A 25822-nucleotide genomic window follows, 5' to 3' on the forward strand; every position below is an offset into this window, starting at 1 on the left:
CTATTCCTGCATTTAAACACCACTGGTAGAGTGAACTTTGGGTGAGCAAATTATCTGTGCAAATGTGTATAGCGTTTGATATCACAGGACTGTACATACTCCGCTCAGCATCAGTTTTACCTCTTGTCTTCTGATGAGCTTGCATAGGTTTGAATAATAAATCCATTTCAGTCGAAAAAGATGCCAGTGATTACAACAATGTGACAAATCTGTGCCGATTCTCATTCTCTTGTTTTTTCCACCTTGGAATAGAAGTCTTGACCTACTACAGCCCTCTAAGTTCAGTTCAGCTTATTTTTCATAGGGCTTTTTAGCAAGTATCGTACAACGTTTACATACAGAATTAATCTTAACCTAATTGGGCTACTAATTGTTTACATTAATCGTTAAGTCTAGTAACATATTTAAGATATGGCCAGATGATGACATTCAAAGTAAAACAAAGCCACCAGTCAGTAGCATTCCTCAAAAGAATATGTTTACGGGGGTGCAGAGTCCATCATAGTAGAGAAAAGCAAAGTTATGATGACTTGAGCCCAATGGCAGTCATCCCATTCCTGAAAATTCTATTTTTTAAGAAAACGGTAGATGGCAGAAGAATGTACATAGTCAAACTAAGATTCCTAAGGGGTTAAAAGGGATAAATGAACAAGCAGAGGACACCAACGGGCTTGTCATTGTAGCTTGTATGAGGCTATAGTGCAGGATGCTCCAGGGCTCAACTCTGACATTTTTAGAGGAGACAAAGTGGAGTTGCAGCTCAATAACAGAAGTATCCGTTTTTATATTCAAATTTAGTTTAGATTTTTTTTGTCTTCTAAATGAATGTGTCACTAAAAATTAGCAAATTTAAAAAATTTCTAAATATTCAGATAAAACATGATTATGTTGAAGGTGTACAGCCCAGTACATGATAGAGTGGTTGAGCCAAACTGACTAACTAAAGCAAACTGAACAAAGGATAACTGAACTAAAAGGTTAAATAGTGTGGCATATGTTTAACCTTTAAATAATGAATCTGTAAACCATTGGAAGAGTGAGCCAACGTGGTCTTCCTGCATAACTAAGGTCTCTGCCAAGCAAAAATTTCAATGAAGACAGAAGTTTAAGATGTACTGTACAGCGTCTTCTGAGACAGTACAATATGGCAGGGGAGGCTAAGAACCAGAAATGCAGTGCTCAAGCAGGGAAACTGAAAATAACAGAGAGTTATGTCCAGTACCGCTATCAACTCTGAAATAACAGAACACAGTGGAACTCCAGTGCACCCTGGTACAATCTAGAAGAGTGTCATTAGAATTGAACTTCAAGAAAGAGTTGCTACCAAAAAGCCATTCCTCAAAAAAACAGAAGTTTCACCTGCTTAAAGAAACGCAAGAATGGGGTGCTGAACAGTTGTAGCAAGTACTCTGGAACTCCTCACTAGCCATATTGCAGGCTGTCCTTTTCTTTGCTTGCACACTCTTCATACTCCTGTTGTCTCAGGGTTAAAATCCAAACAAGTTGTTAGTGGAATTGATCTACATTACTTGCCCTGTAATATTTGGTATAATGGATTAACAATTTCACCACATCAGAGTGTTCTGCATCCTTGCTGCTCTGCCAGTAGGAACATTTAATACCATTTATAATCTTATTTGCATGTTGTAATGTAAACACATCATTTGTCTAACTATATATATTTATAATTGCATATACCACATTATAAATTTGGGGAATTGTGCTATATTAGAGGAAGAATGGTGCTTCAGTGTGGTATTTGGAGAAAGTTTAAATGGTCTTACCATGGTAATATGCTGTTTTGAAAATAATCAAAGCTTCTACATAAGTGTGAAGCATCATATAGAGTTAACTTAGTTTATACCTGTCTTTACCCATCTCTAACAGAAAGACGGGATGATCCGCTATCAGAAAGAGGAAGAAGAGAAGACCCTAAAGGCCATCATGCTCTTTTGCTTCCCTGAGGGTGTTAGCTGGGCACCTCTCACAGAGTACAAAAGGTAAGCTAATGCCACGGTTGCCAAACAACATCTCATCAAGCTTGTACCTCTTGTTTGTTTACTTTGAAGCTTTCAGACTGGCATTGATCTAAGGATTTTTTTAATCAGCATGCTAAATATGTTTTAAAGCTTTTCTTTACGTTGATTTTCATGATTTTTTTTTTAATTGTAATTTTTCAAGATACAAAATTAAACAAGCTTATCGGCATTTTGATGTAAAGGGCTCATTTTTAATGTACTATTCAAAGGTCTGTGCCATGTTTTCATTATGTGTTTAATTTATGTGAATTGGAGCACATTAATACAAGCAATGAAATAATTTATACTATTGTAAGATAATGCTGCTTGACAAAAGTTCAGAAAGAGCAACACGATCCATAAGCACTATTTATTTGCTTTTTGTTTTGTTTATTTCTTTGGGTTTTTTTTTTGGTTATACATAAGAAATACAGAGTAGCATGTGTACATATGTATAAAGATGAATTGGAGGCAAGTGCAGGTGAATGTAAAAAAATTCCATGGGACTGATCACACACTAAGATATGTAGTGTTTCAATGGCTTTGGTGAAGGAAAAGCAAGGGGAAGAATATAGATGTGAAACAGTCTCCATGCTCACATTTGTCACTTATATATTTATGACCACTCGTATATAAAACAAATGACATTGACTATCTGGTAACATCAGCGTATGTTGAGTTCAGGGATGTATTAGATGGTAAGCTGACATTATGTGCTTGCAGTCAATGTGTTGAATACAGAAGATATGGGCAGGTGTAGCTTTGAATTTGATCAGGGCCAAATATTATAGCCAGATGACTGGGTCAGAGCATTTCCAAAATGGCAAATTTTATAGGGTGCTCAGTGTCATTTTTCGTTAGTACCTACTGACATTGGTACAAAGTGAGGATAAACCAATGGTAATAGATGCAAGTGGTAAATAAAGAACATCTTCCATCCATCCATCATCCAACCCGCTATATCCTAACTACAGGGTCACCGGGGTCTGCTAGAGCCAATCCCAACCAACACTAGGAGCAAGGCAGGAAACAAACCCCGGGCAGGGCAACAGCCCACCACAGATAAAGACCATCTTGTCTGGCACAAATCAATGACACACAGTGCATCTAACCTTGAGGCTTATGGGACTACATAGCTATAGTCTATTCGGAGGGCCCATATTAATCACTTTCCACCATTAAATCACCTACAATGGGCATACAGTTGTCAGAACTGGACCTTGGATCAATGAAAGAAGGTCATATTGTCCAATGAATCCCAGTATTTTATCTTTGTATTCATGTCAATGTTAATTTGCATACCACCTGCCTTAAAATACCATTGCAGACCAAATATACCCCTTTATGACAATAGTATTCAGTAGGATAATGTGCCTTGCTACACTGCATGAGATGTTCAGCAGTGGTTTCAGGAACATGATGAAGATTTCTGCCCTGGCATCTAAATTCTAGGATCTCAATACAGCTGAGGCTTGTGATAAAGGTAGTGGTACCTACATAAACTAAAAGCAGTGTCTCATATAATATGATTAATTGGTTAAATAATTTACATTTTAAATAGATCTATATGATTGAGGCATCCCTTAACACACTTTTACCACTTTCTTTCTGTGAGTGTATGTGCATGTCTGTCTGCGTGACAGGGTGTGAGTCTGTGGACACAGTACCTTGAAAAGAAATCATTTAATACAAATGAAACTTGACATAGTTTATTAGCATCACAAAATGCCAAAAGCCTAGTGATTTTGATGGAATGATATATTTGTCATCCAAAAAAAAATTTAATGTGCTCTTGTCTTCCTTCTGTTCCATTCTACTCATTGCTACTCATTTTACTGTATAAATTTTTAAAATGAATGAATCAATTGTTGTCCATACGTGAAAGAAATACTATATATATTTTTAAATCAAATCGTATATCTCAACCTCTATCCTGTCCACCTACAAAGCAAAAAACGTAAAGTTATATTTCTTTTCAGCGAAACATTTTCATTTGTCTTGACTGAAATTGATGGAAGCCGAAAGAATGGATACTGTCGACGATTATTGGTAATTATTTCTTTCAGAATAAATAAATCGCTGTTTGCTGCATTCTGTTACATCTTCTGACTACTCTATCGCTTCACGCGATGTATGCTCCAGCGGATGCTACTGCTATGCCAAGCATTGTACTGTTTATACTTGTGTGCGTACTTTACATAAATCTGGAAGATTCCACCAGGTGGCAGTGCGAGATAGCATCATGGTGAGAAAATGTTGTGTTTTGAATTGCCTGAAGTGTCCATTAAATTCCAAGGACACCTTGCCACAATATCTCTGAAAAGGATGGATCTTTAATGATTAAATCCATCAATCCAGGGAGTGCCCATTCCAACTAGCAGTGGGCACAAGGCAGAAACAATTGCTGGGCGTGGCATCAGCTCATCACATGGAGAATACAGGCACTCGCATAAACTAGCATCATTTTAAGCATCACCAAATGCTTAAAGTGCGATTTGTCTGTAAAATGTAACATGCATACTTTAATGCATTTCATCATGAAAGTAATATCAAGTATAAATCCAAGGATTCTAAATGTGCAGAGTTGGAATATGATAAATTTAATGTGTTCTGTGTGGTGATCTATTGCTGCTTACCGCTGCTTTCAGATCAAGAGGAATCCCCAGAAGCACATATCAATTAACAGCTGGGTTAGTTTTAAGATGACATTTACGATGGTCTACTAATAATAAAGTAAACTACAAGGTTAAAGTGGACATTTCAAGATTAAACCTGAAATTTCCACTTCAATCACAAAATAGACCTTTTCGCCATGGCTCAAATACACTGCCATACATTCTGATGCCATTGTGAAGGTGCCAATAAAAAGAAAGAGGGCACATAAGATGTTATGTGAGACTTTTACAATGTATCGTGTCATTACATTTCGGAACATGTGATTCTTGAAAATAAAAGCACCACAAATGCATTTGTATGTCGGCATTTTGCTTCACCACATCGAACCATTCATCAAACATTGAAGCACGCACATTGATCCCGGAGGATCCTCAAAGCGGCTTTCTGTCACATGTAGATAGTAAATGGAGACTGTAACGTCACATTCTGACTTTTATCACACTCTGCCCCCTGACTTTTTGCTGGTGGTACTTAAAGAGATGAGTAAATTTCAGTCTAAGTCCGTCTCGCAGTTTGTCATCAACCATCCATTTCCTGTAGGATAATGCTATATTTCATCTATTCTGATGGTATCACACTGCTGCAGCATTTCCTAAATATCTACAATATTAGTATCTGCTTTGTGTTTAATAGACAAGTGGTAATTGTATGAAAAGTTGAAAATCTGCAAGAAATCGCACTGCTCAACAATGATATTGCCAAAAGTTGTGAAAGTCCAAGTGTGAAATAGTTCTTTCAGTGGGGCACTCGTGCCCTTTATACTCTTTTTGGCTTTGCATTGAACCAATTTTCTTTCTGCCTAACAGCCCCAGGGAAAAGGTGCACGACTGCCAGAAGCATATTGTGTTATCAGCAAGCTGGCCTGCTTTGGACTCTTCTCTAAGGTAGTGGAAGCATGCCTGCCTGTTTACTCCATTAATTTTTATTGTGTTATAGAGTCTTTCACATTGAACACTATTACAATCCAATTTTTTAAGTGTTTAGTACAGTGGCAGACAATGTGGGCTTAATAAGCATGTGGAATGGCTTGATTCCACCATTTTATTTAATCTGCCAGTGGTTCTAGAGTAAAGTTGACATTGAAAGTACAGTAAAGAGTAGAGAGATTTAACAAAGCACTTAAAAGTGCCAAATGTAATGTAAATATTGCCTGAACATGAATTGTTTGAGTTTTATTGCAGTCAGTTATTAGAATACATGATCCAAATGGCTCATATATTATTACTGTATATAGGAAACTCAGCCCTGTAATGCACAGAGACAGAGGAGTAATATGAACTCGGAAGCCAGTTTAGGTTTCCAGTCAGTATCTTTAGAATAAACTGTACGGAGTACAAGAATGGTTAAAGGGAAATGATCATATGTAAAAGGGAAGATCTCTTCCTTATTCCTTTGCAAATTGTGGAGGTAATTTCCTCTCTGTTGAAGAGAAAAAATACTGCTCCAGTAGTGCTACTGGATATATTTGTTTTGAAGTGTTCTTGGGTATATTCAAAGTAGGTAAGAGTTTAACTTGAAAATGTCTTCTCATAGATTCTTTCTTGTAGATGGCAAACATTCATGAATCAATAGATGAAATTTACTCAGCCCACTTATTCTACTTCTAGGGAAGATGTTTTCAGATAGAATGTATCAATTTCCACATTTTAAGAAAGGTCAAAGCAAACTTTTTTTTTTCTTTTGGTTTTTTTTTTTGTTTTTTTCCTTTGGAAGACTTTGCTGCTTTAGTATGATTAGTTGTATCCTTTACAAATTCTTCACCTCTTTGACACCCTGTGTGTTTGTGTAATTAAGATGGTAGGCTCCATTATGGGGAACACTATTGGCCTGCTGGAATTAGTAGCAGAGGAGAGAATGAAGACAAAACTGATGGGCATTTTAAATAATGCTGCACATCCTCTCTATAAAACACTATCATTAGCTACGTTTCCACAACAAATTTAGCAGGAGTGTGTCACCTTTACCTGTTTTTTTTTTTTTTTTGGTTGTGTGTTGGGGAAGGTGATCTTTGTTATAATATTTCTATATTGTTTGAGGATTTGTTAAAGTTGGATTCCTTGATTGTGCAAATAAAGTGTTATCTATCTAGCTAATAATCAGTCATATTCACTCCTGCTCTGACTCCCAGGCAAGACTGTATTCCTACAATTTAAAAAAAAGTGTGTGTGTGTATATATATATATATATATATATATATATATATGTGTGTGTGTGTATATATATATATATATATGCGTGTATATATATATATATATATATATATATATATATATGTGTATATATATATATATATATATATAATGTGTGTATATATATATATATATATATATATATATATATATATATATATATATATATATATATATATATATATATATATATATATGTATGTATGTATGTATTGTGAGCGATAGGCTCTCGCTCCTTGAACCCCTGTCCACGACTCCAGACACCAGGTAAAAGTCCTCAAGTTGACTTTATTTTCTTGCCACAGTGTACAAAGCACACTCTCCTCCACAATACTCATTAACAACAATAATAATAACCAATAAACCAATCCTCCAGCTCCCAGACACGTTGCCACCCTTCCACCCAGCTCAGCTCGTTGTCTGGGAGTTCCCATAGTCCTTTTATAATCCCTGACCCGGAAGTGTTTCTGCCCAATAGTCCACAAGTCCTTTTCCCTTCCGGGTCAGGGTAAAATCGTCCCTTTTGTTCAACCCGGAAGTCCGTCGCTCTTCCTGTGACGAACCTCCGGGTCACAGGGCTGAAAAGCCCTCGGTCCTCCCTGCAGCTCCCTCCTGTGGCCCCCACGGCATCCAGCAGGGCTTTGCATAAAAACTCCAATTTCCATGATGCCCTGTTGGTCTTCTGGGGACCTCCTCGCTGCAAGGAGGGCTCCACCTGGCGGCTTGGGGGTATTGGCCAGGATAAATGGCCGGCCATTCATTACAGTATTCCCCCCCCAGCGACGAATTATTATTCGGAGCGGCCTGCCCCGAGAGGGAAGTCTTCCTCAAGAGGACGTCCTGGTTGAGCCTTGATTATAACGAACATCTTGGTCCCTGGAGAACCTAGGGGGAATATTATTCCAAATTGACCTCTTGTCCCCCTCTCTCCAAGGACAGTTCCGCCAAATATGGCCCAACCTTCGCACCCGTAACACTGCCTCTGTCCTCCTGGTATTCTTCTCCTACGGGACTGAAAACAATAAGGAAACGTTAGGTCCGCCCCTTGTGCTGGGAGAGAAACCCCTGCCGCCTCTAACGGTGCTTTCACGTTTTCTGCTTCTTTTCCTTTCTTGTCAGGAGACCCCCGTTTTATCTTAGAGCCCTCCTGTTTAATCTGGGGCTTATATACAGTCTGGTCTCTCTATTACAAGAAGAGAGCCCCTTTACTGTCTGCACCCCTCTTGATTTATAAATTACGGCGGCGGCGTCTTCAGGGCTGCCTCGCTCCGGAGTCAGCACTGTCTAGCTGCCCGGATCGATTAGCCCTTCCGCCGACCACTTGGTTAACGCCGACCTCTCTTGTAGGTGCGCCGTGTATTGGCACCCGCTACTTATTAAACGCGGGCCCGGATCACACGCGTCCCTCTATTATATCGATACGGGTCTCGCTCACCTGTATCGCCGATCATTCATTACGGGAGGCTCCTCACCAAATCGCCGCCGTAGGCCCTCACCTTCTCCAACGGCTCTCTGGCTGCGCTCCCAAATCCCCAACGATCTTTTCAATGGTCGTCAGGACCTGCAAGACACTCGCTACGGGCTCGATTAGTTTTGAGCTCCGTAGTTAATATAATTATTTATTTCGACCGGCAGAACACTCACTTCCTCGTTCGTGTTACCTGCCGACCGGGAGCCAATGAGCACGCCTGCTTCAGGCACGTGCTCTGACGGGTCTCGCAGAGGCTTTTGGGACTTGGAGTTTTTGGAGGGTCGAGTTGCCTTCTTCGGCGAACTGCGGTCTGCCTTTAATATTTTTTCGACATCCCGATCAGCTACTTCCCGACCCTCCTTACCTTCTTGTGGTTTGAGCGATGCCTCGCTCGCCTCCCCCTTCCCCTTCGGAAAGACCAAGTCCGTTTCTTTGGGCTCGAAGGTGCAAACAGCAGGACGCGGAGCTCCTCCTTCCCAGACTGCACCGGGTTTGCTACCGTGTCCCTTGTCGGCTGCCATCATGCGGAAGTCGATTTCTAGGTGCTCTGGCCGACAAGAGAAGGCCGTCGTCTTCGGGGCAGTCTCCTTTTCCCCTCGGAGCCTCCAGGTGGTCATCTCCAAGGTACATGCACGGGACAAGGTGAGAAACAATAAAAGGATTTTTAAAGTCGTTCCCGCATTACCTTAGAGGGATCGTTGCTTCCTGGAGGTTTCTCCGGACTTGTAAGGCCTCTCCTTAACTCCTCCCGAGCGTTGGCCATTGCACCTACGGCACTCCCGCTGGCGTTGTCGCTTTGCTTGCCCTTCTTCTTTCCCATTTTGGACTCGGTTTTTTCGGGTTTTGGTGATGCTGTGGTGATTCCTGATTCCGCAGTCTTCTCGGGGTTCGTTTCCCACAGAAATTTTTGATTCAGGTCCTCTGCAAACGACGCTAGAGTATCCTGCGGCTACGCCACTGTGAGCGATAGGCGCTCGCTCCCTTGAACCCCTGTCCACGACTCCAGACACCAGGTAAAAGTCCTCAAGTTGACTTTATTTTCTTGCCACAGTGTACAAAGCACACTCTCCTCCACAATACTCATTAACAACAATAATAATAACCAATAAACCAATCCTCCAGCTCCCAGACGCGTTGCCACCCTTCCACCCAGCTCAGCTCGTTGTCTGGGAGTTCCCATAGTCCTTTTATAATCCCTGACCCGGAAGTGTTTCTGCCCAATAGTCCACAAGTCCTTTTCCCTTCCGGGTCAGGGTAAAATCGTCCCTTTTGTTCAACCCGGAAGTCCGTCGCTCTTCCTGTGACGAACCTCCGGGTCACAGGGCACGAAAAAGCCCTCGGTCCTCCCTGCAGCTCCCTCCTGTGGCCCCACGGCATCCAGCGGGCTTTGCATAAAAACTCCAATTTCCATGATGCCCTGTTGGTCTTCTGGGGACCTCCTCGCTGCAAGGAGGGCTCCACCTGGCGGCTTGGGGGTATTGGCCAGGATAAATGGCCGGCCATTCATGACAGTATGTATATATGTATATATACATATGTATGTATGTATGTATATATGTATATATACATATGTATGTATGTATATATGTATATATACATATGTATGTATGTATATATGTATATATACATATGTATGTATGTATATATGTATATATACATATGTATGTATGTATATATGTATATATACATATGTATGTATGTATATATGTGTATATATACATATGTATGTATGTATATATGTGTATATATATGTATGTATGTATATATGTATATATGTGTATATATATATGTATGTATGTATGTATATATGTGTATATATATATGTATGTATGTATGTATATATATGCGTATGTATGTATATGTGTGTATATATATAGGGTGACACAGAAAAACAGGAACTTTCGAAAAACCCAATAAAAATAGAAGCAATCCAACAAAAAAATTTTGACAGCAATTGAACCATTACAATTTGCCTTTTAAGAGACAATAATCCAAATTATCAATGTCTGAAAATTACGTCCTGTAGATGGCGTCTTCCTGTACATATGCATTCTTCCAATCTGCTATTGAGGTTCCCCATTGATCGCTGCAACATCTCAGCTGGGATACCACGAATTTCGTCATGAATTCTTTGTTTCAGTTCATTCAGTGTCCTTGGCTGAGTCGTGTAGACCCGACTCTTAAGGTAGCCCCACAAGAAAAAATCACAAACGGACAAATCCGGTGACCTTGAGGGCCAGGGAATGTCACCGAATCTTGAGATGACATGATTACTGAACAATTCTCGCACAGCTGCCATTGATTGCCTTGCAATTGAATACTAAATTACTAAATGGTGAGATTGTTTACAGCTCAAGGTCCCTGTTCCACAGTGCTGCCAACTGTACATGGCTGCCACTATGCATTTCAAAAGTTCCAGTTTTTCTGTGTCACCCTATATATATACAAACCGGATTCCAAAAAAGTTGGGACACTAAACAAATTGTGAATAAAAACTGAATGCAATGATGTGGCGATGGCAAATGTCAATATTTTACTTGTAATAGAACGTAGATGACAGATCAAACGTTTAATCCGAGTAAATGTATCATTTTTAAAGGAAAAATATGTTGATTCAAAATTTCACGGTGTCAACAAATCCCAAATAAGTTGGGACAAGTAGCAATAAGAGGCTGGAAAAAGTACATTTGAGCATAACGAAGAGCTGGAAGATCAATAAACACTAATTAGGTCAATTGGCAACTTGATTGGGTATAAAAAGAGCTTCTCAGAGTGGCAGTGTCTCTCAGAAGCCAAGATGGGTAGAGGATCACCAATTCCCACAATGTTGCACAGAAAGATAGTGGAGCAATATCAGAAAGGTGTTACCCAGTGAAAAATTGCAAAGACTTTGCATCTATCATCATCAACTGTGCATAACATCATCCGAAGATTCAGAGAATCTGGAACAATCTCTGTGCGTAAGGGTCAAGGCCGTAAAACCATACTGGATGCCCGTGATCTCCGGGCCCTTAAACGACACTGCACCACAAACAGGAATGCTACTGTAAAGGAAATCACAGAATGGGCTCAGGAATACTTCCAGAAACCATTGTCAGTGAACACAATCCACCGTGCCATCCGCCGTTGCCAGCTGAAACTCTACAGTGCAAAGAAGAAGCCATTTCTAAGCAAGATCCACAAGCTCAGGCGTTGTCACTGGGCCAGGGATCATTTAAAATGGAGTGTGGCAAAATGGAAGACTGTTCTGTGGTCAGGAGTCACGATTCAAAGTTCTTTTGGAAATCTGGGACGCCATGTCATCCGGACCAAAGAGGACAAGGACAACCCAAGTTGTTATCAACGCTCAGTTCAGAAGCCTGCATCTCTGATGGTATGGGGTTGCATGAGTGCGTGTGGCATGGGCAGCTTGCATGTCTGGAAAGGCACCATCAATGCAGAAAAATATATTCAGGTTCTAGAACAACATATGCTCCCATCCAGACATCTCTTTCAGGGAAGACCCTGCATTTTTCAACAAGATAATGCCAGACCACATTCTGCATCAATCACAACATCATGGCTGCGTAGGAGAAGGATCCGGGTACTGAAATGGCCAGTCTGCAGTCCAGATCTTTCACCTATAGAGAACATTTGGGGCATCATAAAGAGGAAGGTGCGACAAAGAAGGTCCAAGACGATTGAACAGTTAGAGGCCTGTATTAGACAAGAATGGGAGAGCATTCCTATTTCTAAACTTGAGAAACTGGTCTCCTCGGTCCCCAGACGTCTGTTGAGTGTTGTAAGAAGAAGGGGAGATGCCACACAGTGGTGAAAATGGCCTTGTCCCAACTTTTTTGGGATTTGTTGACACCATGAAATTCTGAATCAACATATTTTTCCCTTAAAATGATACATTTTCTCAGTTTAAACTTTTGTTCCGTGATTTATGTTCTATTCTGAATAAAATATTAGAAGTTGGCACCTCCACATCATTGCATTCAGTTTTTATTCACGATATTTATAGTGTCCCAACTTTTTTGGAATCCTGTTTGTATATTAAATGTATGTATGTGTGTGTATGTGTATATCTGTCTGTCTATCTCTATCTCTTATATGAGAGAGACAGACGAGTGAATTCAAAGAAGTAGTGTTTCTAATTCTCAGTCCTCAACTGTGCATTTATTTAAGGGAATATAGTATAATTCTTGTATGCACCATAGATTAACTGTCAAATATTGATTTCTTGCTGATGCTGACAGTTTAAATCTGTTTTCTCAAGTATTGCTTATGAAGCACCACATGACTGCAGTTTTCACTCAAGTCAGTCTGAAAGCCAATTGCTATTGTTCATTAAACATGTCTAATGTGGCAACATAAGAGCATTAGCGATCGATAGGATTAAATTTCATTTCTAATACTGAGAGTTTTGCTTTTCTGAGAACATCGTACTGTTTTATGTACTGGAGCAGATTACTGTTTTTCTCATTCCTTCAATATTTCTTTCATTTCCTTTCAAATATTTTATTAAAGAAAGGATCATGAAGTAATTTTTGACACCCTAGATTAAGACTGTCATCCATCTCTTTTATGAACATGCGTTAATAACAAGGTTGTAGGGAGAAAGAGCCTATCCAGGTACAAGGCAAGAACCAATCATTCACAGAGTGCCAGTGTTTGACAGGGTACACTTATGTAAATATTCACACTGTTCCATTTAGGGCATATTTTAGAGTCTCTTTGACCTAATCCTCAGAATTTATCTTGTATCCCAAAGATTGAGTACCCAGAGAGAACCCCCGCAGGTAAGGACGGAAAATGTGTAAAGCCTACACATAAATGGACCAATCAGGATTCAGTCCTATTAAGAGACATTTACTAAACACCATTAAAATTCAGAATATACAACTGTGTTGCTTTTCCACAAGGTCCTCCACAGTCAATAACTATGTATTCCGTGTTATCTTTGCCTCATTTTTTTGTGGTTATTTTGGCTATTTTACATGTATCTGAGGTATGCCTTTTTATACCATAAGAATATTTCAGATGTGGTATGGTTTTGTTAAATCTCTGCTTTTCTTAAATTAGTGCTGATTGTATATATTGATCTTTATCCTGCACAGATGTGAGTGAAATGCAAGTCACTAAAGACCATAATAACTCTTGACTTGTTACATCCTTCACATTCTTTTCTATTTTGCTCATCCAGATTTTTGATGAAGTGGAGAAGCGGCGGCAAATCAGCCTATCCATGATTTATCCTTTTATGCAGAGTCTAAGGGAGTTGCCTTTCCCAGCTCCTGGACACACCGTAAAGGTTAAAAGCTTCATCCCAGACTCTGGCACTGAGGTACAGTGTGTGTATCTGTCTGTCTGTCTAGGAATTAGAATGTGTTGGAATTAGAATGTATCCTCACTTTTTTTTTTATTGTCCCCTTTAGATCATTGAACTGACGCGACCACGAGATTCCCAGCTGGAGCATGTTGATTTTCGCACTCTCTTCCAACGCCTGTCCACAGAGGAAGTGATTTATGTTTTTGCTGCTACAGTGCTGGAAAGAAGAATAATCTTTGTGGCTGAGGAGCTAAGGTAAGTTCAGGAAGAAGATAAAATATAAGGATGTCTTTGTGGCACAAGTTGGCAGAAAGAGGTGAATGAATAGAATTCCAGGATTACGTGAGCATGCTCTTTGTCTCCTCCTGAGGTATTTGCATTGCTGTACCACTTCATCATCTGTCATCCACTTCAATATGTAGATTAACCAACTTCTCGATCACCTAAAGCTATCTTATGTACTTTTCTTGATGGTTGGTATGGTGGCAACAGGCTGAGATGATCACAGTAGACTTCTTTACTCTGAGCAACACCCTCCAGCCATTTATGAGGGACCAATGTCAGTCAAAGGGAACCAAGGTATACAGTACAGAATAATCTGGGTACTCCATGATTATTAATCTACTTACCTTAATACCAAGAGTGAGCCAGAAACCCTGTGTACGAACCTAATATACCCAAGAAATCATGCTTTTGGTAATTATCCAGAAGAGTAGGTAATGATAGGTATGATTAATAGGCAAAGGGAATGCTTTTTAACAGAGGTCTTGGCTTCTACTTTACCATCAATATCTTGTAACATACCTGCAACACCACAACCACTGCACTGATTCTTTGAGAAAAAGCCACACTTTTCCGTAGGATGACCATGGTCTCTAATTTGGTCATGCCAATTCTCAAACCAAACTTGTAACACTATATGGTGCCGACTTTTAAGTATTTATTGTTAATCCTGTCATGTAAAATTAGAAAAAAATCATCAATTGCAAAAAAGCAGAGGCACAGCTGTCAGAATTTCAGACTAGATCTCATCAGACACTAGATGATACAGTGTAAATGCTAGTGAGCATTTTCAAACTCCCCAAGAACTACTACAGAGTCCGTTGGTTGTACTCATTTGATCAAAAATGTACTTGCCTACATTTGCCTTTTAGGGAAAATAATAGTCAAAAATTTCCTCACTGCAAGGCAAAGTCTCACTGAGATGACCCTTTCATCCAAAGGTACTAACGTCAACTATATGACACCGATCCAGGTGCGCAAGTATTCCCTTCAGCTGCCTTGTGGGAATACTCCTGCAGCAAAAATTCAGAATTAAAGAAAGTTAATTCTCAATTAGAATCTAATTCCAGGACAGTTCCATGTGGCTGTGTCTATCTGGTGATTTTTCAAACTCTTGCACAAAATCCAATTTATAAAGCAGCTGCATTCCTCATCCCAAGAGTCAGATTCCGCCACCTTGGTCTAGTATGTATAGTTCTGTCTTGTCAATATCCATCATCCAGCTTTCATTGTACCAAGCTGCTACCATTTGAAAGTGATGAGAATCCATGGTAGCTCTATATAACTTCTAAAGCTTATCGTTTCCGGTCTTACTCTAGTCTAAGTATCTCTGGTCCAGAAGAGACTGAACAAGATATATGTTTGTTTGACCAGAGCCATCTCTTATTAGACTCATTTGCCATAGGTAAAGCAAGCATCTGGCACTTGAAAATAACTTAAAGCTCATCAAAATCCTTGGAAAGGGCCAGTGACACATTATTGGATTCACCTGTGTAAAGGCAGCCTGCAATGGCCTTGTACCATCTATTTGTAAACTATGGGCAGACAAAGCAAAAACAAATGCACTACCACTGCATCTTATGAGCACAAGGCACAGGAAAAAAAGAAAAAAATGGATTATTCACAAATACAGAACCATTTTTAGCAGTCGGTCTTAAAGGATTTCCAATTTTTTTTTTATATTTGCCGTTTATGGGGTGGTGGGTGGTTAAGTTAAATTTGCATTGTGCGTTTGTCTGAAAATTTATACTTGGTGGCAATCTAATTTGTGTAGATAATTGGAAATGCTGAAGTAATTTTTAAGAGGCAACTTTTTTTAGTTGTATACCATTTACTTTCAGTCTGGCGGAGTTAAATAACTTTTAAAAGTGCTTGTAACTGCAGATGTATTCATTTTTTTTTTCACAGCTGTAAATACACATGTATGATCATTATTTCCTCAGAATAGAATATATTAATTTAACAGGAGCTTTAAAGTTTCTTTCATCCTTCCATTTTCTTTACTTGCTTGTCCAGGAGCAACTGGAGCTTAATCATCTAACACAAGTACCAGTCTATTACAAGGAGAACACACAGCTACACATACACTAGGGCCAATTCAGTTATGCTAATTCACCCAACTGTCATGTCTCTGGGGTGTGGGAGGAAACCCACATAAAAACAAAGAGCACCAGGGACAAGTACCCCAGTCTCCTAATGGTGACGCAGCTGTGCTACCTCTGCTTGAAGATACTTTTACCTATTGCACTGTGACATTTGGTTAATTGAATGCAAATTTACATTTTTTTTTTAACCCATGGCTCATGCTAGAGATAAATACCTAATCCTAATATTTCAGGCTATAAGAATAATGGATATATTTAAAGAATCTTTTATTATTGATTGATTGATTGATTGCTGATTCTGAGCCATAGATAATCGCTGACATTCTAAATGACATTATAATTTTATGTTCATTGTAATTTTTATTTGGGATACTATCGTGTGTTCTTTCTCTTCCTCCTTCCAGTACACTGTCTCAATGCATCCATGCAGTGACTGCTCTGCTGTATCCTTTCATCTGGCAGCACACGCTCATCCCCATTGTGCCAGAGATCATGATTGATGTGGCCATGGCACCGACACCATACTTGCTTGGGGTGCAGAAGCAGCTAATGGGAGATGTACTAGGTCAGGAAGAGGTAAGATAAGTTGTAGTAGTGCTAGTTGGTACCAGAGGCACACTCTCTCTTTTTTTTTTTTTTTTATATAAATAGACATAACTTTTTATCACAAGCCTATTGTACACTAACCACAAGTTAGTCTAACCATCACCCTCTTAGAAATTATATTTCTGGGAACTTGATTAAAAAAGTCAGGGATGTAGGACCAGTCTGGTTTAGTGGTCCAACCCAGTAATATTTATTAATTTATGTATTTTTACAATTGTTTTACTCTGAATGTGGATGTAGTGACTTAGAGTGCTTCACTTACTGGATCTTTTATTTTATTGTGCTTAGCTTATAGTCCCATAATTGATACTGTGCCAGCACTAGACAAGAAACAACACTCTTCTTTGCTAATCTAGCAAGTACACCTGCTTCATCTATATATGTTAAGTAGCTGGCCAGTACATCACTAACAGAGGAATCTTCTTGGATTAATCCTCCTGCCTAAACATATCCACTGTGAAGCAGTTTTTTGTCATGTGGCATGTGGTGTTCTTTTAGTTTCCTAAAAGTAGCAATACTGTGTTTTTTCAGCAGTCGTCCAGTGAGTTATTTTATGAATTCATTTTTTTAATAGGTGCTAATTGTGGATTTATCAAATGAACCAAGTAAAGCTTTCATTGAGCAGGCAAGTATTACGTTTATCATGTTCATCCTAAACTCCAAAATGTATAATGGCTGGGCCACCTCCAGAATGGATTTGTGAGTTCAGATCCCACTTCTTTTGCAGTTTCTGTGTGATGTCAATAAATGCTAACTTAGGTACAGGTGCCCATGAATTTTGTTACTATGAGTCCTGTGAGCATTAAATTACATATCTTAATATTTCTAGACCTGCATAATCCAATTCACTGTTAAGGGAAGGTGGACCATATCCCAGCAATATCAGATGCAAGGCAGGAATTGATCCCCAGTACATCTCAGAGCCAACTCATGCACACATACCCACATTCACAAGTGTTCATTTTACAGTGAACAATGTTCTGGCATTTGTTTGTGCTGTTAACCTTTGAACAAACACAGTAGTTCAGGCAGTCAAACTAGAAAAGTAAAGAATTGTTTATTATTGATGTGTACTATACTGTGCAAATAAAACTATCACTAAGACTAAGTAATAATCCTCAACCCAGAAGGTAGGGCTGGACTTTGTTCAGCATGGTGCTCCATATCCATGTGACTATTTCTAGTAATGTAGTGGCAGAATATTTGGAGGAAATTGTTCAGTATATATCATATGCATGACAAAAGTCTGCACATCATTTTTATCATAAGAAAGATTCACTATAAGATTGCTTTTACATTGTAGGCAAGTGAGCATATAAGGTTTTGGCAATTTTGGGGTACAAGGTTATTTTGGATTATTTAGCTCTCCACAATCACTCAGTGAAGACCTGTTCATTGTCCTATTTTGTAGACTCTCTGTCATCCAAAGCTTTTAATTTAGGTTCAGTAATGATGGTTTCTTTTTTTTTTCTGACTTTCACACTCCGTGTAATTTTGTTCATCTGAAAGATCTGCATGTTTTTTGTCTGCTATTGATTTACTAAAATCTAACCATTTCTCCCAACAGGTGGGTGATGAGAAAAGTTTATTACCTGTCAAGTTGCAAGAGGAAATTTTGCAGATGTTGAATGTCCGGAATGATGATGCTAGTAAGACATTAATTTATTTCTTTAGGTTCCCTAAAAATAAAGGAATAAAAAAAACAATTGGCCTAAAGTGTGGGAACAAGAAGATACACTCACCTAAAGGATTATTAGGAACACCATACTAATACTGTGTTTGACCCCCTTTCGCCTTCAGAACTGCCTTACTTCTACGTGGCATTGATTCAACAAGGTGCTGAAAGCATTCTTTAGAAATGTTGGCCCATATTGATAGCATCTTGCAGTTGATGGAGATTTGTGGGATGCACATCCAGGGAACAAAGCTCCCGTTCCACCACATCCCAAAGATGCTCTATTGGGTTGAGATCTGGTGACTGTGGGGGCCACTTTAGTACAGTGAACTCATTGTCATGTTCAAGAAACCAATTTGAAATGATTCGAGCTTTGTGACGTGGTGCATTATCCTGCTGGAAGTAGCCATCAGAGGATGGGTACATGGTGATCTTGAAGGGATGGACATGGTCAGAAACAATGCTCAGGTAGCCTGTGGCATTTAAACGATGCCCAATTGGCACTAAGGGGCCTAAAGTGTGCCAAGAAAACATCCCCCACACCATTACACCACCACCACCACCAGCCTGCACAGTGGTAACAAGGCATGATGGATCCATGTTCTCATTCTGTTTACGCCAAATTCTGACTCTACCATTTGAATGTCTCAACAGAAATCGAGACTCATCAGACCAGGCAAAATTTTTCCAGTCTTCAACTGTCCAATTTTGGTGAGCTTGTGCAAATTGTAGCCTCTTTTTCCTATTTGTAGTGGAGATGAGTGGTACCCGGTGGGGTCTTCTGCTGTTGTAGCCCATCCGCCTCAAGGTTGTGCGTGTTGTGGCTTCACAAATGCTTTGCTGCATACCTCGGTTGTAATGAGTGGTTATTTCAGTCAAAGTTGCTCTTCTATCAGCTTGAATCAGTCGGCCCATTCTCCTCTGACCTCTAGCATCAACAAGGCATTTTCGCCCACAGGACTGCCGCATACTGGATGTTTTTCCCTTTTCACACCATTCTTTGTAAACCCTAGAAATGGTTGTGCGTGAAAATCCCAGTAACTGAGCAGATTGTGAAATACTCAGACCGGCCTGTCTGGCACCAACAACCATGCCACGCTCAATATTGCTTAAATCACCTTTCTTTCCCATTCTGAAATTCAGTTTGGAGTTCAGGAGATTGTCTTGACCAGGACCACACCCCTAAATGCATTGAAGCAACTGCCATGTGATTGGTTGATTAGATAATTGCATTAATGAGAAATTGAACAGGTGTTCCTAATAATCCTTTAGGTGAGTGTATATCTGTTGTGAACAATTATCCTAAACTGTGGAAAAACTGTTAACAGTTAACAGTTGGACCTAGTTTTGATTTGAGAGTCTGGAACTTGATGACCATTGTCCGGTGCTTTCAAATTAGTAATACTGATAGTTCTGCATATCTGAAGTACTTCACCTAGAAATTCATAAATTTATTGGATAGTTTGTAAATGTTACACTTGATATTTTATATACACTTACCTACCCTCATACATAGGAGTTACTTTTTTGGAAGCTGTATGGAGCAGTTTGGACCTTTTTCACATTTTGCTATGTAATCTTTCTCATAAATTCTTTGTCATGGTGAAAGCAAAACTCTGAAGGTCCATATTATTTAAACAAGTACTGCTATATGTCATTCCTTTTCTCTTATTTGTTGATAATTTAGCAGATCCCTTAATAACTGCCAGAATCCATGTGGAAGTTGAAATGGTTTGAAAGCTACAGGATTCCACTTAAATATCCTATTCTTCCCACTATGATAGAACATCATTACAGAAGGATATCTTGGTAGGCATTCTGCTGACTGACATTCTGACATAGCTGACCACAGTAGCTAATTGCATTAGTAGCAGGATGACTTACAATGCCACAAGACTATTGATAAATGATTTTCATGAAAACTTTCTTGACTGCTCAAATGGATGCAGTATTGTATTTATTCCTCAAGCGGACCTTGTACATATTGATTTTAGTTTTCCATCTGTCCTGGATAGATCATATTGTCTATCATTCCTGCCCTTGTAGTTAGCATAAATGTTTCAGTAATTCTTATGGGGAAATGTTTAACGTGTTAGAATTCATTTCAGGAGACTGTCATTGCTAATTCTGTTATACAATTTTAGTCGAGTACTCCCCAAAACTAGTTTAAACCAATCAAAACATTTCTTATAGATATATATTTTATGTGTTACTTACTCCATATACTTTGCAGTGATGGCCAAGAAAAAATGTTAATGTAATGTTTTCATGTAGAATGGAGAATAAAGAATTGCATTATGTCACATACTCCACCAGTTATCCAGTTGTATGCTCAAAACATTCCCATGCTTTTTTTGCTAAAATACTATTAAATATATACTTCAGAAATATCTGTATACATCACAAATAAGAATTAAAAGGTTCATAGGATTACATTTTTGAATTGAAGATCTGCTTTTTCCTTTCGTTTGTTGGTCAAGAGTCTGATCTTCAATTCAAGAAGTCAATCCAATGTGGAAAAACTGAAAAAAGGTACATAATAACTACATTTATATTTTTTGTCAGCCACCGCCCTCCCTCAATATTATGGTAGAATTATCAATGGCAAAAACTGAAGCAATTAGTGCAGGCCATCTTTTCACATCTATACATAGCAGTATTTGATTGTTATCTTTGCTAAATGTTAAATGGCAACCTGGTATGAAGAAGGAAAAGATTGCTTCCACACTTAAATTATGACCATCAAAACACTGTTCACCAAACCTGAGTAACTGCTGTAAGATTTCAGAATATAGTTTTGTCTCAATTAACATCTAGTTAGTGTTTACCAAAAATGTGTGTGTTCCTAATCACTTTCCTAAAGTGTTCCCTTTGCTTTTACTGGCTGGTTCTCTTTTCTGTAGTATGTGGTAGCCTGTACTGTAATACTTTAGATTGTGACAGACTTCTCCTCAATCTCATTGTGCACAAAGACAGGGTTCTGTAGTCCGGGCCCATACGCCTCTTCCCTTGTCACATGCCTCCTTTCCAAACTCCACCTCACCAGGAAGTCACACCATGATAGAGGTGCATCTAGAAAATTTAAAAAAGTGAACTTTGTGGTTTGTGTGTTTTTTGGTTTTTCTTTTTCCTTCTCCCCATAATATTATCAAAGGTTTTTGAAACAAACGCAAAGAAACACAAGATTTTATTTCAGTCAAAGCTTTTTAACTTTCATTTTGTCAACCATTATTCAAAATTATAAGAGTAAATTACTTCCATTTCCATGGTAAAACTACATTTCAGTCATTATGTGCCTAATTTTGCATGGAACTGGATATTTTGCAGATTACCTAATTTATATTTCTAGTGTATTTAGGGGGAGCTATAGCATATGTTTTTTTATGTAGACATTATCAGGATACCATACTTTAACAAAATAAAACATGATTAAGTTAAAGCACATGGGGTGTAGATATTTTTATAGCCATTGTACTTACAGTATATTTATACTCTATACTATCCATATATTTATAATAATGCCTTTACTTTCTTTCTTTGAATTTACACTGCAGCCGTGTTTAGCAAATCATATATAATAAAGCAGTGTTATATGATAAACACGAGTTAAAGAGAAGTGGGAGGCTGGATAAACAGTAGCTTCTTGCCTTCTAAACTGCAGCACTGTCCAGTTCTGAAGTGTGATTAAGTACTTTTAGCATCTCGCAATTACATATTTTTTCCTATGAAATGGCTATGTAAGTATTATTTTGCATTACTCAAGTGCTGCATGCTCTGAGCATTGCTAGAAAAATAAACTGTTGCACAGCAAAAGTTAAAGTTTGTGATAAAATCTAATGGCCATGACTTTTTATAAATGCAATTTATAGAATTTACCTTGAAGAAATTTTTACTATGTGTAAAAGTTACAATAGTAAACAGAGTTTATTACTGAGAAAAATTAACAGAGCAGATTCTTGTCCCTCGATGGCCACAAGTATCCACCTTGTGATATATTCAATAATAGTGGTGGTGTGTATTTTTATTTATTTATTTATTTTTATTTTTTTATAAATTGTTTTAGCTACCAGTATGCTTTGCAGTTGTAGACTCTGGCTGCTTAATTCCAATCCGTTCCTTATAAGAAAATGAAATTCTGTCATTTTAAATCCGAATTAAAAAATCAATTATTGGTTTCCGTTTAGAATACTAAAACATCCAGAGGAAAGTGTGTACTGTACAGTATGCATATCAGTTGTAATTAAATAACAAATGTAAAACTTCAGATGTTTTAGTGCACAAGGTTTTACACCGAGGGTAAAGTATTAAATAGACACCATCATGAGACAAAAGAATTAACTCATTAAAGTGGCATTTGCACTTTTCTTCTTCCTTAAATAGCAGCTCAGTAAATGCTTTTGAGCAGTTCTGTGATTATCTTCCATTTTTATTATCTTGTGTGTTGCTCTTTAATACATTTTTTTTCATATATAAAGTTTCTCATGATGGTGGTGCTGGCATTGAATAAAATAAATAATAATTGATCGATTTAGAAAAAGTGGGAAATTTGAAGCATGCTTAAATGAAGACATGTGGAAGGAGCCGTTTTTAAATTTCGTAGTAATTTTATTGATAAAACTGAGCAGGGATGGAATTCCACAGTGCTTGGGTTGAGCGAGAGTTATGTGTTTTAGTCTACCAAGTTGCTTGCACAGTCTCCCACCCAGTGCCTTTGGTTTCCCTCTTGTTGTATATCCTAAGTGCAGGCTGTCATAACCAGCAGTGGACTGATGTGAGACAGAGTGGCTGTTTTAGAAGGGATGGCCTGGACTTTTTTCTTTTTATTCCCCCCACCTCTGTCTGTATCCTAACCCTTGTCTCTTGCTTTTGTCTTCCATTACCAGCCTTGGAGGAGCTGAACAAAATTGTATCTGAAGCATTCCTACATTTCTTTGTTCGGACAATTGGACATTTCTCATCCTTTGTCAAAAGGAAGAATAACGATGGAGAGGGAGAGTTCCAGAAGAGGTCCTTCTACAAATCTATAGATTCCAAAAACACACGCAAATTTGTGAAAAAATTCTTGCAGACTCAGATGTTTGACTTATTTATTCAAGGCGTGGAGCAGCGAACAAATCTGCAAGATGGTAAGTTGAGTATAAGAAGTGAAGCTGGCTTTGTGGGTAGTACAGTTTAATATGCATTTAACTAACCAATAGGGGATTAAGACTTTTAGCATTTAATACAAGAGGAAGAGACCATTTAATGTATTGGTTGTTTAAATATAATATATTGTAAAACTTTATCATAACCACATGATTTTTGTGTATGAGTGGAAATTCACTTGAGTTGGGCTAAACATGTAAATATTTTACAATTTTAAGAGTTTGCTTTGACATTTTATCTGGAGAGAAAAAAAATTAAATGCAGTTTTATGCACTGGCTGATGGGCAACTCCAAATTATCCTGATGGCAGAGTGTGGGTGTGTGCATGGATGTGCCTTGTGACAGAATCGCATTTTGTTCAAGTGAGGTTCACATCTTGCACATTTTTGTTGTTAGAATAGCACCTTGTGATCCTGACCAAGGTGTATAAAATACACTTTTATAAAACTGATGATAGGATGTAGTTAGAGTGAAAAAGAGAGTATAATTTATTTCCTGATTTCCTCTCCGGCTTGCTGCATTTCTGTGCAACATTTAAAATGTCTGATTGTTAATGACTAACATGTGCCAGCTGACTTCTAGTCCAGTTTGTTAGTCAAATATACTTTGAAGTTTAATCTAATACTTTGGAACAGCACAAAGTTGTTAGTTCAGACATTATCGCTGACTTGCAGGTTGACCCCATGCCGCTTGCTTCATGTTTAACATAAAAGGCGCTATATAAGAATAACTCCTTCACATACTACAAAATAGTTAAATTACCTTGGGGATCAAGTCAGTTTTTCCCGAAGCACTGGGTAATGTCATGTGAAAGCAGTCCTGGTCAGACCTGAGCTGTCGCACACATTTTTCTAGCAAGTCTGACATGTCTTACAAGCGTGTGTAAGTTTTAATGTTTTTTTTGTTTTTAAATGGACTCTGGTTCCCTGCCACCCCAGAGTTCATGCATTCTGAAATTGCTAACATACGGGCCTCTATCCATTAAATTTCTAAGCTTGGTTATGAAGTGTCATTTTATGGGCTCAAAAACTGGAGTCAAATGAAGAGTCACACTGAGGGTTACACCTGGAGCCAACAGTGAGATTTGCTCCTACGGCGTTGCTATCCATGCTCCTCGTCTACATTTCTAAGCGGGCCTTAAATAGTGAATGTGCCTCCTGAGAACCGTTTTTAGCACTGGTGTGTTTTGGCTTACTTGGCTTTTGATTGCGTCTAATTTGTAGTTCTCTCTCCCTCTCTCCACTCCATTAGAATTCCAAAAGAAAGTGTCAGAGTATCATGAGAAAAAGAAGAGAGAAAAGGCAAAGAAGTATTAGCAGGTCTCATACTGAACCAGTTCCCAGGATGATGGACTGTGACTACAGTGCTGCTCAAACTGGAATGTAATGTAAATATTGTTGGAGAAACATGTGTGTCTTTGGTCCTGAGTGTGTTAATATTTTGTGTGTTTCAAAGTCGTGTCTTGTAAATAAAGAATCACTTTTTTGGTGGTCTTCTGCATACACAATCTCACTACCTTGTTATTTAAAATTTGAGAGTTCTGAATAACAAAAATACTTTATATTAAAAAAAAAAAAAAAGCTTACAAAGGAAAAAAAGTTGAAGCTCTAGATGTGTTAACTGCTGTACAAAAGAAAAAATATATTCTAAAAAAGGGAGCTCAGGTACAGGACAGTCAGTCCGTTTTCCTTTTTATAAAAAAAAGTCATGACTTTTTCTGGCAAGAGTGTATGGCAGTGTTTCCCAAACTCGGTCCTGGTGGACCCCTGTGGCTGCAGGTTTTTGTTCCAACCAGATTCTGTTTTTAATTGAACTTCTGCGCTAATTAAGTGAACTGATATTTCCTAAGTTCTGTGGTTAGGGAACAATATAGAAATTGGAAAACTAAGTTTGGTAAAAAAATATATATATTAAAATGTAACAAGCAGTTATATCTGAATAATGTATTTTTTTTTCTTTTTAACAGTATTTTCATCTTGATTTTCATCCTACTTTTCTAGGTGTTCTAATTGTTTAATTAATCCATTATTTACTAATTAGTGGGTCTGACTCTAAAGTAGCTGCAGCCTTTGATTATTCAGTGTTGTTTGCCTGGGTGTCTGCTCTGTTTGTTTTAAGTTGTCATTATTAAGATAGAATGAAGGGGGGAAAACTGCACAGAGAAAGGGCAAAGTATAATGAAATTAACAAAAGAGAGTTAAGCATTTAAATCTATAGCAAAAGCAGAAATATTTATAAATGTCTAATAAATGTAAAAATCATGCTGCTGTGTTTTTCTGAATGTCGAATAAAAGAAAAACAAATACCAGCTAATTAAATGAGCTCAGTGTTATCTGGTGGT

At 38.3% G+C, this 25822-nt stretch overlaps 1 protein-coding gene across 8 annotated transcripts in view; it reads left to right on the forward strand.

Moving 5' to 3' along the window:
* Positions 1–24988, forward strand: part of LOC120525922 (DENN domain-containing protein 2D-like) — a 117928-nt gene extending 92940 nt beyond the window's left edge. For all 8 annotated transcript variants that reach the window (XM_039748618.1, XM_039748613.1, XM_039748611.1 and 5 more), the window contains 10 exons: positions 1888–2000; positions 3998–4067; positions 5501–5578; positions 13543–13683; positions 13775–13923; positions 16460–16631; positions 17236–17286; positions 18229–18310; positions 23220–23462; positions 24733–24988. In XM_039748618.1, coding sequence (XP_039604552.1) covers positions 1888–2000; positions 3998–4067; positions 5501–5578; positions 13543–13683; positions 13775–13923; positions 16460–16631; positions 17236–17286; positions 18229–18310; positions 23220–23462; positions 24733–24797 — 1164 coding nt within the window. In that variant the 3' untranslated portion in view covers positions 24798–24988. The remainder of the gene's footprint in view (positions 1–1887; positions 2001–3997; positions 4068–5500; positions 5579–13542; positions 13684–13774; positions 13924–16459; positions 16632–17235; positions 17287–18228; positions 18311–23219; positions 23463–24732) is intronic.
* Positions 24989–25822: the final 834 nt, after the last annotated feature.

The sequence above is a fragment of the Polypterus senegalus genome, chromosome 3 (genome assembly GCF_016835505.1).
Source record: "Polypterus senegalus isolate Bchr_013 chromosome 3, ASM1683550v1, whole genome shotgun sequence".
In the NCBI taxonomy this organism is placed as follows: Eukaryota; Metazoa; Chordata; class Cladistia; order Polypteriformes; family Polypteridae; genus Polypterus; species Polypterus senegalus.